Genomic DNA, 17,765 nt, shown 5'->3' on the forward strand with positions numbered 1-17,765 from the left:
TTAGAACAGATGGAGACATCCTTCTTCATTTTATTCATGTTGAGTTGATGTTGTGGTCTACTGCACATCTTTAATCAAAGGACACATTTTTCTCTGTTGAGATGTGGTGTAGGAAAGGGTAAAAAATACACCCCATCACCCATTCTCTCAGGATATTTGTTAATGCAAAAAACCTCGTACAACTGAGCCAAAACTGACTTTCTGGATATACAGGTAGATACTGAGTGTATGAGAATGGGTATACACACTGTGATTGGCTCATTGCGTTTGAGGGCGGGACTTTTCCATAGGTCAATTTAGCACATTAATGCGTAGCTCCGTCTTTTCCTTCTTCTGCCCTTGTCATGCCTCTTCTCCCTTCCTTCTCCCTCCATTTATCTTCAGTTTCTTTCCTTCTTCATTTCCTCTTCCTCCACTCTTCCTCTTGCCCATCTTCTTTTAAAGTTCCTTTTTTTATCCACCTTTCTGTCACCTTTTTACTTTCCTCCATCTTCCTTCCTTTACTTCCTTCTCTAGTCCTGTTCTGTATGGTCAAAACGTTACGTACTGTTACAGAATTTGAGCATATGCCGTAAAAACATTAAATACTGTTTTGTTATATTTGGCATTATCAATGTGTATATTGCAATTACATTTTTCAAAACAGTAATTAAGTATATGTGGAAAAACAAAATAAAAAAAACACAAGTACCTCATGTATGTCAGTTAATTTTGACCTCGACCCGACTGTAATAAGTTGTGTCCTCAATTTCCAGTGTGTGTGTGTGTGTGTGTGTGTGTGTGTGTGTGTGTGTGTGTGTGTGTGTGTGTGTGTGTGTGTGTGTGTGTAACTGAGCTGTTTATGAAACACACTCTGACAGATGATCAATAGCAAAGATGGATGCTGAGCTGAGGTCAATTTTAAAATGCTGCAGATTATGAAAATGAAAATCAGTCAATAACTTCTTAGTAATGCTGTCTGACACACACTGCCAATAACTGCCTGCACTATTGATCACATCACTCTAATCTGTGTGTGTGTGTGTGTGTGTGTGTGTGTGTGTGTGTGTGTGTGTGTGTGTGTGTGTGTGTGTGTGTGTGTGTGTGTGTATGTGTGTGTGTGTGTGTGTGTGTGTGTGTGTGTGTGTGTGTGTGGAGTGAATATCCTTTCTTAAATCAAGAGCATTTTTAATTGATTTGAGAGCAGTATTTTTTTGATTTCATGCTCAGATTTTGTGATATCCCAAAACTCTTCTCTTGCGCTCAAATTTGCTCTGCACATGCTCAAACTGTGTCCTTGTGCTCCGTTGTAATGCTGCTCGTGCAGATTTCCTGCGCCCACACTCCGGTTCTTCCTCTCGCACTGAGGGAATTTTTGCTCACAGATCTTGAATTTTTTTTGTGGATCAACCAATAAAAGGCTGACTAGTATTGACCAATCAGGTGTGGGGTGTATTGTAAAATTCAATAACTTCTTTCACTTGTTATACTTAGCTTTAAATTTGATTTCAAAAGATGCACCAGACTTCAGTGAAGGTGATTTGACCCAATTTGATGATTTATTATTTGTGTTTGAGTAAGTTTTGGGGTAAAGTGTGCACCCTGGCTCACACCTATGGCAATGATCATAAAATAGGTCATAGTACAGGCCCTGGATGACTTTTGGATTTTCTAAAGGTTACTCTTGAGAGTCTCTGGGTTTACTACAAATACCACACAATAAACAAAAAATTGGGCTGCGGGCAAAATTACATGTATTGTGAAAGAGGTCCTTTTAAGACTTTTTAATTAAATATTCTCTGTAACCAAACTTAAAAAAACTGCTCCTTTACATTTTAAGACAATGGTTTTAGCAAAGTCATTTTTTGCTGTTTAGTAATTGAGTGAGGAGAGAACACAGTGGATATGAGTCCCTGCTGGACATGAGGACACAGACTACTTGCGCCCAATGCATCAGACTGCTTGTCTACGCTCCACAGCACAGGCTGGCTGTCTGTGCTTTGCGCATCATGGACTGGCTGTCTGTGTTCAGCATGGCACAGATTATCTGTCTGTGTGCTGCATGGCATGGGCTTCACTGTGTTCCCTCCTCACTCATTGTCACAACAGAAACAGAACGACACAACTTGTTGTGAAAAATACACCATTTTGTGATAAAATAACATGGTGGGTGTTAGAATTTAAACACTATGAGAGACTTAAAATGTCAGTGATAGATTTGCCTCATTATGGTGTTGAATAGAAGGTTAACCAAGTGACTGTGTGTGTCTCTGTCTGCAGACACATAGAGAACTGGACGGGCCTGCAGACTCTGAGAGACTTGGACATGGAGCTGTACACTGGCCTGCAGAGACTGTGAGGACACACATGACTGAGCATAAGGTCTAAGCACATTGGATGATGAAGTCAGAATATCTGTCTCATTTGTTTTGTGTGTGTGTGTGTGTGTGTGTGTGTGTGTGTGTGTGTGTGTGTGTGTGTGTGTGTGTGTGTGTGTGTGTGTGTGTGTGTGTATTCCGAAGGACTATTACGAGGAGTAACCTGCATTGGATACAAACCCGTGTTTTTTCCAAGAACCCCAGTCTACGCTACATGTGAGTGCACACACCCTCACATAAACACATTCAAACAAACACACACACACTCATGCACAAACACACGATCACATACAGTTTACAATCTTTTGGTGTGTCAATGATAGTGTCCTTTCAGGCTGACCTTTCACAGAACACTCAGCATGCAAAGACTCAGAATCAGAACTGTAAGCAGCAGAAAGATGAGCTCAACCATTACAGAGCAACTGCTGTTCTGGAGTTAAGAGCAACCATGCTAACTGCTGACCTTCAGCTGAATGTGTTGGTGATCGTAGAGAGTCCTCATGAGAGCTTTCTAATTTATATTTGGTACAAGGTAAAAATAAACCCATTGGATGCATGTGTATAAAGAGAAGGTCTTGTGTTCTTTCTAGTCTGATATTCTGGGTCTTGTGAAAATCACATGCTGTTGTCAGATTGTTAGAGCATTTTACAGAATGATCCAGGGATTTCTCCATCATCTGACTATGAAGGATTTGAAAATATCTCCCCACATTCAGACTGAGCATCCAGCATAGTAACTTATTCACTGTTAATGGACAAAGAGCTGGTGACAAGCTCTAGGCGGACAGTTACCTGTTAAAACAGGGTCACACTTTACACTGAGACACTGAGGATGTCTTTGACTGCCAGCTGTTAAATACCTTTATTTTTACTGTGAATAGGTAACTGTTCTGAACCCAGTTGTTACTGCCATATCTGTTTACTTCTGTGTACACCTGTTCACACCTGTCTGTGGATTGTTTGGTCTCTGAGTCTGAGTTTCACACCATGTCTCTGTCTCTTCAGAAATCTGTCCAAGAACCCGATCACCACGCTGTCCTGGCAGATCTTTGAACACCTGCAGCTCTTTGAACTGTGAGTCCACTGATGTCGGACACACACACTCACACACACAAACACACACATTGGCTGCTAAACTCAACTGTTGAGATTCAGCAGTTGGAGACAGGTGTCACACCTGTAGATCAGAAGTGTGAGAAATAGGCACGGACTCTTAGGAGGGTTGTCTGACTAAGTTGGGCCCTTGATATACAGGTGTTAAAGTGCTGAGGGTGAAGTATACTGGATACTTCTGGGAGACCATCCAGGTACTCTCAGGTGCAGAAAACTCTAACCACCAGGGACCTTCAGAAGGAGCAACACAACCAGCAAAAGGATGTAACGCTCAGCCGATGTTCACGCATTACATCGAAGAAAGGGGGACTCGTTATTGGGGCATGATAGTGTTTATATACTCTCAGATTTATTTTGACAAACTTTGAAAATAACCCTGTAACCTCTCCCGTTTTTTTAAATAACTAAATACCACGACCATAAATCATTATGCTTGCGACAGCGGACGTCTCAGTAATAAAATAAAAAGAAACACAAAATACTGTTCAAAACCTAGACTTTATGAAACAGAAATTATCCCTGAATAACCTTCTAACGAAAACCAAACTTTCCCCGAAAACTGTCCAAGTTCAAGAGTCCTTTTTATTGTTAACAAAAGAGAAGTCCTCCTTCGTCTCCCCGCACTTCCTGCCCCGAAGGTTTGGGCTCTCAAAAATTCGCAAAATAAAGGAAAAATAGTCCACAAAAAAAAGATTGATCAAAATTAAAAGACTGGTATACCAGGAAAAAACTGTGTGGGAACGAAAAAAACAACAATGAACGATCTCACCCAGGTCCGGGAAAGAATATCACGTCCACGCGGCTCCTTTGTTCTCTCCGCGGCGTGTACATCCACAGAAAGGTCAAAAAGGAAACAGCCTCCACAGTAGTCACCGCAGCTCAACGTCTTTTCTTCCAGCTTAATTTCAACAACTTTTCGGGTCTGTTCATCTACTGTTTTTTTTTTTTCCTTTAACACCATGTTAGTCCATGGTCTCTCTGCTGTTTCCTTCGGCACCTCCTTTCTCCCGGTCCTCCACACACACACCTCTTCCCCCACACCACATCCTCCCTTTTATCACCTTTGTTTCTAACATTATTTTTATTGCACCCCTCACATACTTTAATTACAGGGACTTACATCGGTACCAAAATGAACCAAGCCTACTCTTATTTTTCTTTACTCAGTTCTTTTATTTTTCCTATCATTTCCACTCATTTTTTTTCAGCAAGTGACCCTGTCACAAGGAGAAAATGAAAACTTTGAAGCAGGACCTGTGCAGATCTCTGTCCTCCTCTGACTCTTTGCTGCCGTCATTTCAACCCCTTTTAGAGTCATCAAAAATAAAAAGCAGCTCCTCATCAGTCAGATCCATCCTGAGCTACATGAAGCTAATGCGTGCAGAGATGTGTTTTAAGCTCAGCCTGGTTGCGTGAGGAGACAGCAGAGTGGATCTGATGTTTCCTAACCCTGAGGACTGATGTTCACTTTAACTGTGAAAGATAAAACACACACGCACAGTGTATGTCTGATAACACATTATCTCTACATGCCCACGGACCACAGGAAACTCTTCTAATCTAAGAGCAAGTTGATGCTTTGATAGAAAAGTCAACCTAGCTTAAAATAGCTCTTGCACAACTCAGAATCATTACGTCCGTTCTAGCATTGGGTATGCCCCTCAGGTGAGTCCCCTTCGCAGCAGAACTGTTCTTTGTGTGAGTATGGAGCGTATGGACATGTCCACATCAATCTCAAGCGATGGCTGAAATATCCCCACTGATATTAGGGGTAAAGGAAAAAAAATGTGTGTCACGCATAAAAAGGCTAAAATCCTTTTCTGTTTTTTAACCGCCTCCCCAATATGTCTTAAAGATCGTTCTAGATCTCAATCAAGAGAACTCAACTGATAAGTTGAGTAATACCTGCTGGCAAGTGAAAGAGCAGTTATTCCAGGAATCCCATGGAAGAGGAAATAAAGTTAATTTCACAAAAACACATCATGAAGCTCTAATTCTGACTGAAATATTTCATCAGTTTAAACCAGATAACATTCAGTGTTTCTGAAGACCATTCATTATTGAGGTTAACTCAAGCTATGAGACTTTTACTTTGAAGGGCATGTGTGTTTCAGTGTTTCCTGCACGGATAAATGTGTTAGACCAGACAAAAGGCACACTCATTGTGTTTGTGTGTCTTTGTATGTGTGTGTGTGTGTCTGCAGTCACTTGGAGGACGTGGTCTTTACCTGTGGCTGTGAGATTCGCTGGCTGCAGCTATGGCAACAGAGAGGGGAGGCGGGTCTGAGCAACCAGCAGCTGTACTGTGCCGACGACTACGGGAAGATCCCGCTGCAGGACATGAACATCAGCAGCTGTGGTAAAGATAACCTAAAGAGACTAAAGATAATCACACACAGCTGTGACAGAGACTCAGTTAATCCTAAGTGCCATAGGAACCTCAATATGAACAACTACATCTTTACCTCTGACTGGTCTCTGTGTCTCTTACTCCCCTCCCTGTCTCTCTAAGACCTCCCTGAGATCAGTGTGAGTCACAGTAACCTCACTGTGGTTGAAGGCGGTCGAGTGACGGCTATCTGTAATGGATCAGGATCACCTTTGCCTGAGGTGGACTGGCCTGTTAATGGCCTACACTCCATCAACGCACAGGAGGTACACACACACACACACACACATGCACACACACACACGCAGAGTCACTGTTCTTCTGATGCATCAGGATAAGGCTGATTTATGCTTGACGCATCTGCGGGGTCCGTGCAGCTTTGGGCAGACAAATGACGTCATTTTTGCGCCTAGCCCCCTCGTGTGGTCCCTTTCACACAAAAAATTTCTGTGCCGCGCACACTTGAAAATTTCTAACCTGCCAGGTGGAGATGCGTTGCCAATATGGCGGAAGTGGTCAAAGTGCTAAAAAACAGGGATCTGTATGACCCTTCACAAAGAGATCACTGGGATAACCAAGTGGTAAATAATTCATTGCGTGTTATTGTGGCCACTCTCAGCAGAGAAGAGAAATCCATTAAAAGAACCTGGAAAAATCTCAGGGGCAGGTTTGTTAATGTGTTGTAAACAAAGCCAATCTTCTGCAACTCTCATTTAGTATTCTGGTAGACGTACATTTGTAATACACTGCCTAGGGATGGGTACCTTTCACATTTGAAACGATACAGTACCGATGCCCGGTACCTGGCAATCGGTACCGGTACTTAACGGTACCAATTTTCGATACTTTTTTGTGTTTATGTGGTAAAAAATATCAATTTGTTCAATATAAAAATATATTTTTTTTTTTACAATTTAACAAAAATATTCTTTTATATATATATATATATATATATATATATATATATATATATATATATATATATATATATATAACCTTAAATGCTGTGTTCATGTCCAGCATGGAAAATTGCCTACTCTTCCACTCCCTCACAGTCACAAGGATGCGTTTAGGTACCTAAACATGGTACCTTTTGATTTTACACGAATCAATACTTGGTACTTTTGACAGAATTCGGTCCGTACCTACGAAAAGTACCTAATTTGGTACCCATCCCTAACACTACCCCTGAAGTTTGGGAATTGACACCAACGATTGCTGCGCGGGTGTAAAAAAGCCTGAAAGCCCCACGTGTTGTCTCGCACAGATCTTGTGCGTTTCATTTCTGCGTGTCACATTTGTGCGGAAAGCATAACACAGCCTTGAGACCTCTTTCCCTCTGTCTATCCACCTGCTGGGATGTTATGCCAAAACCCATGTTTTCTGTGTGTCTGTGTATGTATGTCTGCAGGCCCGAGTGTATGACAACAACACAATCCACTCCATCAAAATCACCCTGGTCAATGTTAGCCGAGAAGACAACAACTTCCTGTTAACCTGCACTGCCACCAATGTGGTCGGCATGACCAATGCTTCAGTGCAGCTCACTGTACACTGTGAGTACACACACACACACACACACACACACACACACACACACACACACACACACACACACACAAACAGAGTCTTTGGGAACAGCAGTCATCCCACTTTGGGCGAGTCCTGATCTCTAACCTGCAATTTCTGGTTTTGGGAGGAGAGAGGAGGGAGGAATGAGGAGAATGAGATAGTCCTCAGCCCTAAATCCTCTGTCCTCATTCCTCTCTCCTCAATTCTCTGTCCTCTTTTCCTAAATATTCTGTCCTTCACTCTCCTTAATCCTCTGTCTTCTGTCCTCTCTCAACCTTTTGTCATCTGTCCTTCCTGTCCTCAGTCCCTCCCTCCATCATTAAGCTTAAGGAGCCTGAGCGTCGCCATGACACCTGCATTGAGTTCACTGTGCGAGGATCGCCTCACCCCACCCTGCGCTGGTTCTACCAAGATGAGGTACTGGATCCCTCTCACACACACACACACACACACACACACACACACACACACACACACACACACACACACACACACACACACACGAGAGCTGCCATAAAGCATGTAAAAGACTCTGATTCAGGATCTGGTTTGTATCCTGCTGTGGTCCTGACTCCATGTCAGGCCTGATCCGTTCTTTTTCTGTGCTGCAGGAGATCAAGCACACAGAGTACGTTCGTCCTGATATGGATATTTATCAGGACTACATTGAGGGCTGTCTCACCTTTAAAAACCCCACCCACCACAACAACGGGAACTACACTCTAGAAGCCACAAACTACCTGGGATCAGCCAGCAGCATGGTGTACGGCCACTTCCTGGACAAACCCTTCGATGGTGAGTAAAGAGTGTGTCAGAGGAGGAGTCAGACCAGGTTAAATGTGCCGCAGTCAGAGTCAGAGCGGGACTTAACTTAAAGAGACCAGAGAGTCAGGACAAACCTTTTGTTTGATCCCCTGCCTTTACGTTCCTAAACAGCCTCATTGTTTAACCAGGCAGCGGACAGGCAGACAAACCATCATCAGCAAACAGCTAACCTGTTTTCAGTCATACATTGAGTTTAAATTTTCCTTAGCAGTAACTGTGCTGAAATAATCCAAAAAAGAGTTTTTATTGATCCTGATCATTCGCTCAGTTTAAATTATCACATTCACAAGTCTAGTTTAAATAACCAGCTGACTTTGATTATCACTAAAAACAAGATAAGTGTCATTATTTTTTATTATTCAATCATATCTCACCTGTAGTAGCTAAGGGTGGGTATTGGCAAGAACCTTACCATATGATACACATCACGATACTTGGATCACGATACAGTAACATCACGATATCACAATATTAAACTGTTTGATTGGGAACAGCTTTTATGTTCTTTTTTTGTGTTTAAAATAATGAAAGTCAGATGCAAGGTTTCATACAGACACTTAACTTGAAAACATGAAGTGGATCAAGTTTGTTGTTTAAACGACTGTAACAATAAACCAATGTTGCAAAGAAATAATTGGTTGAAAGATGTGGTCAGTTGGTGAAACTGATAAATGTCACTTGGTGTAATCAAAAATCCAAAAAAAAGCCAATGTGCACAAAACGTGACTATGATTATTATTTTATCAGTCTACTACACAGTAAAAATTAAACTTTTAATGATTTTAAACTAACTGACCCAAGAATAGAGAGAAAACATTGTCATTACGGAATCAAAACCCACATCATCAAGTTAAGGAATAAATTATGTTGAATAAACTTTGAGATAATATTTTTTATACAGTTTATGGGCAACATACAGCGGAGAAGCTCTTCAGCACCAACTAGTGGAGGTGCAGAAAACATATTGTATTTCCAACTAACTTAAAATATGAATTTATATTTTAACAAAAATATTGACATTAAAGGGATAGTTCGGATTTTTTGACATGAACCTGTATGGCATCCTCATCTATAGTTGCGTACATCAGCGCTGTCTTACCCCTGTCAGCGTCCTGTGACCCAAGATCTGGTTCGGTTTTGGTCCAGACGAAACTAGTCCGGCAACATGGCTGGGGTCATGAAAATAAAGCGTTTTTCCTCTCAAAACAAATTGTGTTCAAAAGAGTGATAAATGTGCATCACAAAACTGCAAACCGGAAAAAAGTCAGACCCCATTATCGCTTGGCACTACTTTCTGGTGTGTATCACTGCGCCGCGCGGTGCATCCAGCTGACCGGCGCACGTTGGCACCGTCATAACAACTTAAAAAAGTTAACGATAACATGTCTGACTACGACACTGATGAAGATGACATTACATTTAGCACAGAGCCAAGGGGATATCTTTATGAACCCGAATATACTGATGCTGAAATTCGTCAGATGGAGTTAGAACGGTTGGAGAGAGACGATCACAGTCATGTCGCTCCTGGAGCCACAGCTGGAGCCATGAAAGAGAGAGAGGGTGACAGACAAATGGTGGTGCACTTGTCAGAAGTATGAAGTCATGCCGATAGAGGTTATTTTCATGACCCCAGCCATGTTGCCGGACTACTTTCGTCTGGACCAAAACTGCACCAGATCTCGGGTCACAGGACGCTGACAGGGGTAAGACAGCGCTGATGTACATAACTATAGATGAGGATGCCATACAGGTTCATGTCAAAAAATCCAACTATCCCTTTAAGGGTTAAAATATTGATATTTGATCACAGGTAAAAGTATCATGATATATTGCTGTATCATTATTTTTTCACACCTCTACTAATAGCTGTATCTCACCTAGGGATGCACAGATCCAGCTTTTCTGGTCCCAATAATGATACTGATCCGATCCCAGGGTTAAAGAAGAACCTGCATGACCTACTGTGGGATAGGACTGGTAATGTTTTGAGTAAGAGACAAAAATGAGTACATATGGAAATACTGAAGTTAATTTAAACTATCTGTGTTTAAATGTTAAACAGCACATCTATTAAAAAAATAATGCTTTAGAATTTACAGAAATCAAGATTGGATTGTAAATTTTATACCTTGTAGACTAAATAATAGTGAAGCCTTAATGTAAAGTTTTAACCAATCTTTTCCCACCGATACCTGATCCAGCTTTGAGGGGCTGAGTCAGCGCATTTACCACAAACAGATCAGTGCATCCCTAATCTCACCTGCTGTATCTCACCTGTAGTAGCAGTAGCTCACCTGTAGTAGCAGGAGCTCACCTGTAGTAGCTGTATCTCACCTGTAGTAGCTGTATCTCACCTGTAGTAGCTGTATCTCACCTGTAGTAGCAGTAGCTCACCTGTAGTAGCTGTATCTCACCTGTAGTAGCAGTATCTCACCTGTAGTAGCACGATCTCACCTGTAGTAGCAGTAGCTTACCTGTAGCAGCTGTATCTCACCTGTTGTAGCAGTACTTCACCGGTAGTAACTGTGTCTCACCTGTAGTAGCAGTATTTCACCAGTAGTAGCAGTGTCTCACCTGTAGTAGCAGTATTTCACCAGTAGTAGCAGTGTCTCACCTGTAGTAGCAGTATTTCACCGGTAGTAGCTGTATCCCAGCTGTAGCAGCTGTATCTCACCTGTTGTAGCAGTACTTCACCGGTATTAACTGTGTCTCACCTGTAGTAGCAGTATTTCACCTGTAGAAGCTGTACCTCACCTGTAGTAGCAGTATTTCACCAGTAATAGCAGTATCTCACCTGTAGTAGCAGTAGCTCACCTGTAGTAGCAGGAGCTCACCTGTAGTAGCTGTATCTCACCTGTAGTAGCTGTATCTCACCTGTAGTAGCAGTATCTCACCTGTAGTAGCACGATCTCACCTGTAGTAGCAGTAGCTTACCTGTAGCAGCTGTATCTCACCTGTTGTAGCAGTACTTCGTCGGTAGTAACTGTGTCTCACCTGTAGTAGCAGTATTTCACCAGTAGTAGCAGTGTCTCACCTGTAGTAGCGGTATTTCACCATTAGTAGCAGTGTCTCACCTGTAGTAGCAGTATTTCACCGGTAGTAGCTGTATCCCAGCTGTAGCAGCTGTATCTCACCTGTTGTAGCAGTACTTCACTGGTATTAACTGTGTCTCACCTGTAGTAGCAGTATTTCACCTGTAGAAGCTGTACCTCACCTGTAGTAGCAGTATTTCACCAGTAATAGCAGTATCTCACCTGTAGTAGCAGTATTTCACCAGTAATAGCAGTATCTCACCTGTAGTAGCTGTATCTCACCTGTAGTAGCTGTATCTCACCTGTAGTAGCTGTATCTCACCTGTAGTAGCTGTATCTCACCTGTAGTAGCAGTAGCTCACCTGTAGTAGCACGATCTCACCTGTAGTAGCAGTAGCTAACCTGTAGTAGCTGTATCTCACCTGTAGTAGCTGTATCTCACCTGTAGTAGCAGTATCTCACCTGTAGTAGCAGTATCTCACCTGTAGTAGCAGTATCTCACCGGTAGTAGCTGTATCTCACCTGTAGTAGCAGTACTTCACCGGTAGTAGCTGTATCACACCTGTAGTAGCAGTATCTCACCTGTAGTAGCAGTATCTCACCTGTAGTAGCAGTATCTCACCTGTAGTAGCAGTATCTTACTTATAGTAGCAGTATCTCACCTGTAGTTGCAGTACCTCACCAGTAGTAGCTGTATCTCACCTGTAGTAGCAGTATCTCACCTGTAGTAGCAGTATCTCACCTGCAGTAGCTGTATCTCACCTGTAGTAGCTGTATCTCACCTGTAGTAGCAGTATCTCACCTGTAGTAGCAGCATCTCACCTGTAGTAGCAGTATCTCACCGGTAGTAGCTGTATCTCACCTGTAGTAGCAGTACTTCACTGGTAGTAGCTGTATCTCACCTGTAGTAGCAGTATCTCACCTGTAGTAGCAGTATCTCACCTGTAATAGCAGTATCCTACCTGTAGTAGCAGTATCTCACCTGTAGTAGCAGTACCTCACCAGTAGTAGCTGTATCTCACCTGTAGTAGCAGTATCTCACCTGTAGTAGCAGTATCTCACCTGTAGTAGCAGTATCTTACCAGTAGTAGCTGTATCTCACCTGTAGTAGCAGTACTTCACTGGTAGTAGCTGTATCTCACCTGTAGTAGCAGTATCTCACCTGTAGTAGCAGTATCTCACCTGTAATAGCAGTATCCTACCTGTAGTAGCAGTATCTCACCTGTAGTAGCAGTACCTCACCAGTAGTAGCTGTATCTCACCTGTAGTAGCAGTATCTCACCTGTAGTAGCAGTATCTCACCTGTAGTAGCAGTATCTTACCAGTAGTAGCTGTATCTCACCTGTAGTAGCAGTATTTCACTGGTAGTAGCTGTATCTCACCTGGAGTAGCTGTATCTCACCTGTTGCCTTCACTTTGTCATGTTCTTTCTCACATGCTAAGTTGGGGACTATGAGTATGGTGAGTGATTCTTCTTTTTAAGAGGTGAAGACAGTCTGCAGAGTATCTGCAATGTTTCTTCTGTGTGTCTGCAGTGCATCTGGTTTGTGTTTTGTTTCTTTTGTGTGTCTACTGTGTCTGCAGTGTGAGTCCTGGAATGCTTGCTGTGTTGCTGCTGTGTGTGTCTGTTTTGTCTACTGTCTGTCTGCTCTGTCTGCTATGAGTTACAAGAGATGAGTATCGATAAAGAATGGTTCAATCCATTTACACCATTAGCCTTTTTGCCTAAAAAGACATTTCTTGCTGCATTGATTTAGAAACCAAGAGTGTCATGTCTTATTCATTTGTCTTATAAACTCAATAAAATGTTGTTGACAAAGAAAGCCTGTAAAGCCTATGTTTTGTACATAGAACATTCACAGAAAGAACTGACGAGGGAATTGTTAAAGAATCAGATGGATAAGCTGAATCAGTTTGGGGATTGGTATCAATAACATCTAATCAATAACCAGCCCTAGTCTAAAGTGTGTCTTGTGTTTGTCTTTTAGGGACTCAGCCTGCAGAGACTGTTAAACCTGAAGAAGACCCTGTTGGAGTGAGTGTTACTCATCAAAATGTATGGATAATAGATATTTCCAGTTTCTCATGGAAGGTAATTTCACATGTAGAAAAACTAAGCTGGTTTAACCCTCCTCTCCTCTCCTCTCCCCCCCCCCCCCCCCCCCCTCCTCCCATCAGTTGTCTATAGCAGTGGGTCTTGCAGGGTTCGCCTGTGTGATGTTGGTGGTTCTCTTCCTGGTTTTCAACAAATATGGCCGCCGCTCAAAGTTTGGTCTGAAGGGTAAGAAGATTTTTTTATTTGTCCATGCTGTCAGAGTGATGATGTCAAAGTGAAACTGTTAGTTGATGTTTATGGCATTAAAGGGGACATACCATGCTTGTTTCTCCTTTTCACTATGCCAGACTAGGATGCCTGCAAAGCATTTCTACCCTCAGTACAAGTCATTTAGTTCCTTCATTGCCCCACAATAGTGTTCTCAATATCCTCATTTTAGGCCATTCTGAAGATCTCGTTGAAACGCTCCGTTTGGAGAATGACCTCCAGTAACCTCGCAACGTCACAGCCCTTTGTGCTCTGATTGGTCAGTTCTATCAGAGGGGCGGAGGGGGTAGAGCCAGGGGGCGGTTTTTGCAGCATGGCAGTATTTACAAAATCGCCATATTGAATGGAGCAGACCGAGCGAGTTTGCTGTTTGCCAAAACTTCACCGTAAGGCATTGATAGCACTAATAAAATGGCAGAGTGTAGGATACGTCCTTTTGTATTGGACCCCGAGTCAGACCCGGACCGTTCTGCAGCTCAGGAGGAAGAAAATCCACCTCTACACAGATCATCTCAGGACGCTTCAGTGTGGTGAGTCAAACCGGTACTGTAACATGTATAGTTTATACCTTTTTTACTCGGCTCTTGGTGGGTGTATCCCTCGGCGGTGGTTGTGTGACTAACTGACATCACAGAGGAGGGGCTGCTTTATCAGATTACTCCAATAAAAAGAAAGGATCCTCGTGTCGTCACGACGTTCGAAATCTCGCGGCCATCTGGCAATGACCTATTTTCAGAAGCATCAAATCTCGTTCTAGGATATCAGAAAAATACAATATCTCATTTTTTGAAAATTCAGGGGGTGTAAGGTCTTGTTTTCAAATTTATTATATTTTATGTAAGTATTAAATCAGGGATCAGCATGATATGTCCCCTTTAACAACATAAATTGGGTTAAGAAATCTGAAAATCTGAACTTCAAAGAAAACATTGAAAGGAGCTTTAAAAACTAAGTGGATTTCTTAAAAACTCTGGCTTTTACTGCATTTTGTTCATACTATTGGAATATTTATCTTAAAAACGATCAACTAATTTTGATCTCATGATATTAATAACGGCTGCACAGTGGCGCAACGGTTAGTGCTACTGGTTCGATTCCCAGCTTGGCCGGTAGGCCTTTCTGTGTGGAGTTTGCATGTTCTCCCCGTGCTCTCTACGGGTACTCTGGCTTCCTCCCAAAAACATGCTCACCAGTTTAATTAATCACTCTAGTGATCTAGTGAGTGTGTTTGATTGGTTGTCTGTCTCTGTGTCAGCCCTGTGATTGACTGGCGTCCAGAGTACCCCGCCTCTCGCCCAATGACAGCTGGGAGAGGTTCCAGCCACGTGCGACCCTGAACAGGATGAGCAGTTAAGAAAAGGAATGAATGAATGAATGATATCAATAATTGGTACATTTCACAAAACATGAACACTTTCTCGTCAACAGAAAATGACGGGTATTAAAAAAAAAAAAAATCTAAAAAAGAAAAATAAAACAGTACAATCAAGACTGCATTGAAACTGAGAATTTTGGATAATACCTCCAAATTTCACTACCCTCTATCCAGGAACTCTAGCCACTTTAAACAAAAGTACTATCCCTTCAGGAATCCTATCTGATGTTTGAAACCATCTGTACTGTGAGTGGCCAAAACAAGGACCTTGAATGGACACACTTTTAAATGCGCAGCTTTTTTGTGTGGATACAAAGGATTTCTTTCTCAAACATATCATGAGGAACAGAATGACCGATAAAAGACAAACCAAAGAATTATTCAAACACAATACATAAGTGAAGGGGTGAAGGATTGAGAATCAACCAATGGATGGACTGATAGAGCTGGACCAGTATGCTTTTTCAGAGCTAATAGCGATTATCTGTTGTCAAGGAGGCTGATAACTGATATTTAAAGGTGATATTCATTTGCAGTAAAAGTGAAAATATTGGTGTCAAAATTTTGAATAATACAAAGTCCTACTCTTGCCTTTGTTTAAATGCAGGGCTTGAAGACCTCCGGCATAGTGCCGGAAATCCGGCGTAGACAAACCTGCCAGATAGTGAAATCCTGCAGGTCGGTCTGGCTGCCCTCCGTTGATTTCACTCGATCGAGTTCCGACTGAACCAGTCAGGAAAGAGAGGCGGGAGCTGCAGAGAGCAGCTCCCGCCTCTCTTTCACAAACAAGCAGCAGCGGCCCAAATCCGCTACGTCATACCGTGGCTTGATGCGTATTGGTCTATGATGAGTGTGACTGGCAGAACGATCGTCCAATATGGCACTGTCCGTCTAATTTGTCAGATAAATGTGCTTCGTGAAGAGAGTAATTAATGACGGAGGCGGAGAGTAGAAACGGAGTAGCAACCCCTTATAATGAAGCAGTGATATTGAGAGATGTTTTTGGACAACAAAGAAGCTTGGCTTCAGAGAGCAAGTTTACCACGTAATCGGGATACCCGCTCGAAAACTGCGCTGCCAGCGAGTCTGTAATCACGCAATCGGGCGTGCATGGATGTGTTTTTCATCCATGCGAATTTCAGTAAAACCGTCACTCCTACTAGCGACTTCGGCGGGTTGAATTATTTAATTGTAGTTTTCTGAAACGGCATCTGAAATACTAAACCCATTGCAGTATGAGACTACGACACCACAACTCCCACGAGCACTGCCTGCACACAGTGTTTGCTCACTGGTCCCTTCGCAAAGTCTTCTACTGACAGGCGCCCCAGACGCGCTGGTCTCCAGCCTTCGTCTCGGACACTGTGACAGCTCCCGGTGTTTAGCGCCTGATAACGTGTTTTAAAACTTCACTCGCGTCTTATTTGCTCTCTATGGTAAACGGATTCCGGGATTTAAGTCACAATCTAGCGCCAAATATTCCGTAACTTGTTAAAAGTGAGGACATTTATCAGATGGAGCTCATTTAAGCTCACAGTGCACCGTTCTCGCCAGTAACACTCACCTTGAGCAGGGGAGGAGGAGAAGACAGGAGCACACGTAGAGAAGTGAAACTGATCATAGATATGAGAAGCCGTAGGAACAGTATTTAAACCTCCTAATAAACAAACATTTTAAAAGTTATATGTAAACAGTTCACTCTGGAAATACTGTAAACAAACCAAATCATTCTAAATAAATGAAACTTATGGTCCAGTGTGACTTATGTAGGCCTACGTTATTTTCGTCTTCATGACGCATTTTTTTTTGACTGATACGACCTCAAAAAATTTATGATAGTACTACGAAGTGACTTGTAGTCCAGAAAGTATGGTACTAGTTTATTAGTGAAAAATTACCGTTGTAAATAAATATTAAAGTAGACAGTGTTTCTAGAAAGCTTTTTCAGTTTAGTTTTTATTTTTTCAATTAATCTTCAACCTTCACAACTTTCATTGAATGCAATATTATGCTCCTCCTTTAATTACTTTGTTTCAATAGTCTGCATATTTTCATATTTAAGGAGCACAACCATTTCAGAGCTGAATACCTGATTTAGGTAGTCTTTATTTGAGTGTGCACAGGGGTCATTTATATTTAAAAAGGTTTTAAATCTATTTCAGGTAAACTTTAGCATTTCATCATTCGCCTTGATCATATCAAACATAATTATCCAACAACAAAATTGTGGACCCTACCAGAAGCAATGGCCACAGGTACTTATGCTGTATCGCTGACTGACCGTTTGTGTGAACAAAAAATTAGTGTTACTGTGTTTAATGTTGTTTTTATTATTATTATTATTATTATTATTATTATTATTATTATTATTAAAAAAAACAATATTAAACGCAGTAAACCCCCCCCCCCCCGCTTTCAGGCACAGGATTTTTTCCTGCTTCAAGCCCTGTAAATGCCTTAAAGCAGTGGTTCCCAACCTTTTCCAACTCAGGGCCCACTTTTAAGTCTCAGACATTTTCGCGGCCCACCCCCGACCAGTAAATACATAAAAAAATACCACAACTTAAAACCTTTATAGATGAATTATCAATTTACCACAAACATAGTTTAGCCTTATCGAACGGCACAGTTTACAGTCAGCTCTATCTTTTTTATCTGGGCTTAAAAAAGTATTTTAAACTTGTTAGACAGGCTGATGCACAGTAATATATAATACATTTTATTCTAAAATCATACACTGGGTTGTAATATTTATACAATCATAGTTACTCATAGT

The 17,765-nt window shown here is 41.8% G+C and overlaps 1 protein-coding gene across 2 annotated transcripts in view; it reads left to right on the top strand.

Annotated features, from left to right (window-relative positions):
• The window catches only part of LOC141796446 (NT-3 growth factor receptor-like), a 43,581-nt gene that overhangs the window by 6,448 nt on the left and 19,368 nt on the right, over window positions 1-17,765 (top strand). The window contains exons 2-12 of one of the 2 annotated variants that reach the window (XM_074677562.1): window positions 2,260-2,334; window positions 2,502-2,573; window positions 3,363-3,431; window positions 5,675-5,829; window positions 5,983-6,125; window positions 7,271-7,415; window positions 7,736-7,848; window positions 8,043-8,226; window positions 12,735-12,752; window positions 13,280-13,347; window positions 13,470-13,572. In XM_074677562.1, coding sequence (XP_074533663.1) covers window positions 2,260-2,334; window positions 2,502-2,573; window positions 3,363-3,431; window positions 5,675-5,829; window positions 5,983-6,125; window positions 7,271-7,415; window positions 7,736-7,848; window positions 8,043-8,226; window positions 12,735-12,752; window positions 13,280-13,347; window positions 13,470-13,572 — 1,145 coding nt within the window. The remainder of the gene's footprint in view (window positions 1-2,259; window positions 2,335-2,501; window positions 2,574-3,362; window positions 3,432-5,674; window positions 5,830-5,982; window positions 6,126-7,270; window positions 7,416-7,735; window positions 7,849-8,042; window positions 8,227-12,734; window positions 12,753-13,279; window positions 13,348-13,469; window positions 13,573-17,765) is intronic. The other variant, XM_074677563.1, reaches the window with a different exon arrangement.

This window comes from Halichoeres trimaculatus, unplaced genomic scaffold, assembly GCF_033239565.1.
Source record: "Halichoeres trimaculatus isolate MK-OKI-2021-1 unplaced genomic scaffold, fHalTri1.1 fHalTri1_scaffold_10, whole genome shotgun sequence".
Classification (NCBI taxonomy): domain Eukaryota; kingdom Metazoa; phylum Chordata; class Actinopteri; order Labriformes; family Labridae; genus Halichoeres; species Halichoeres trimaculatus.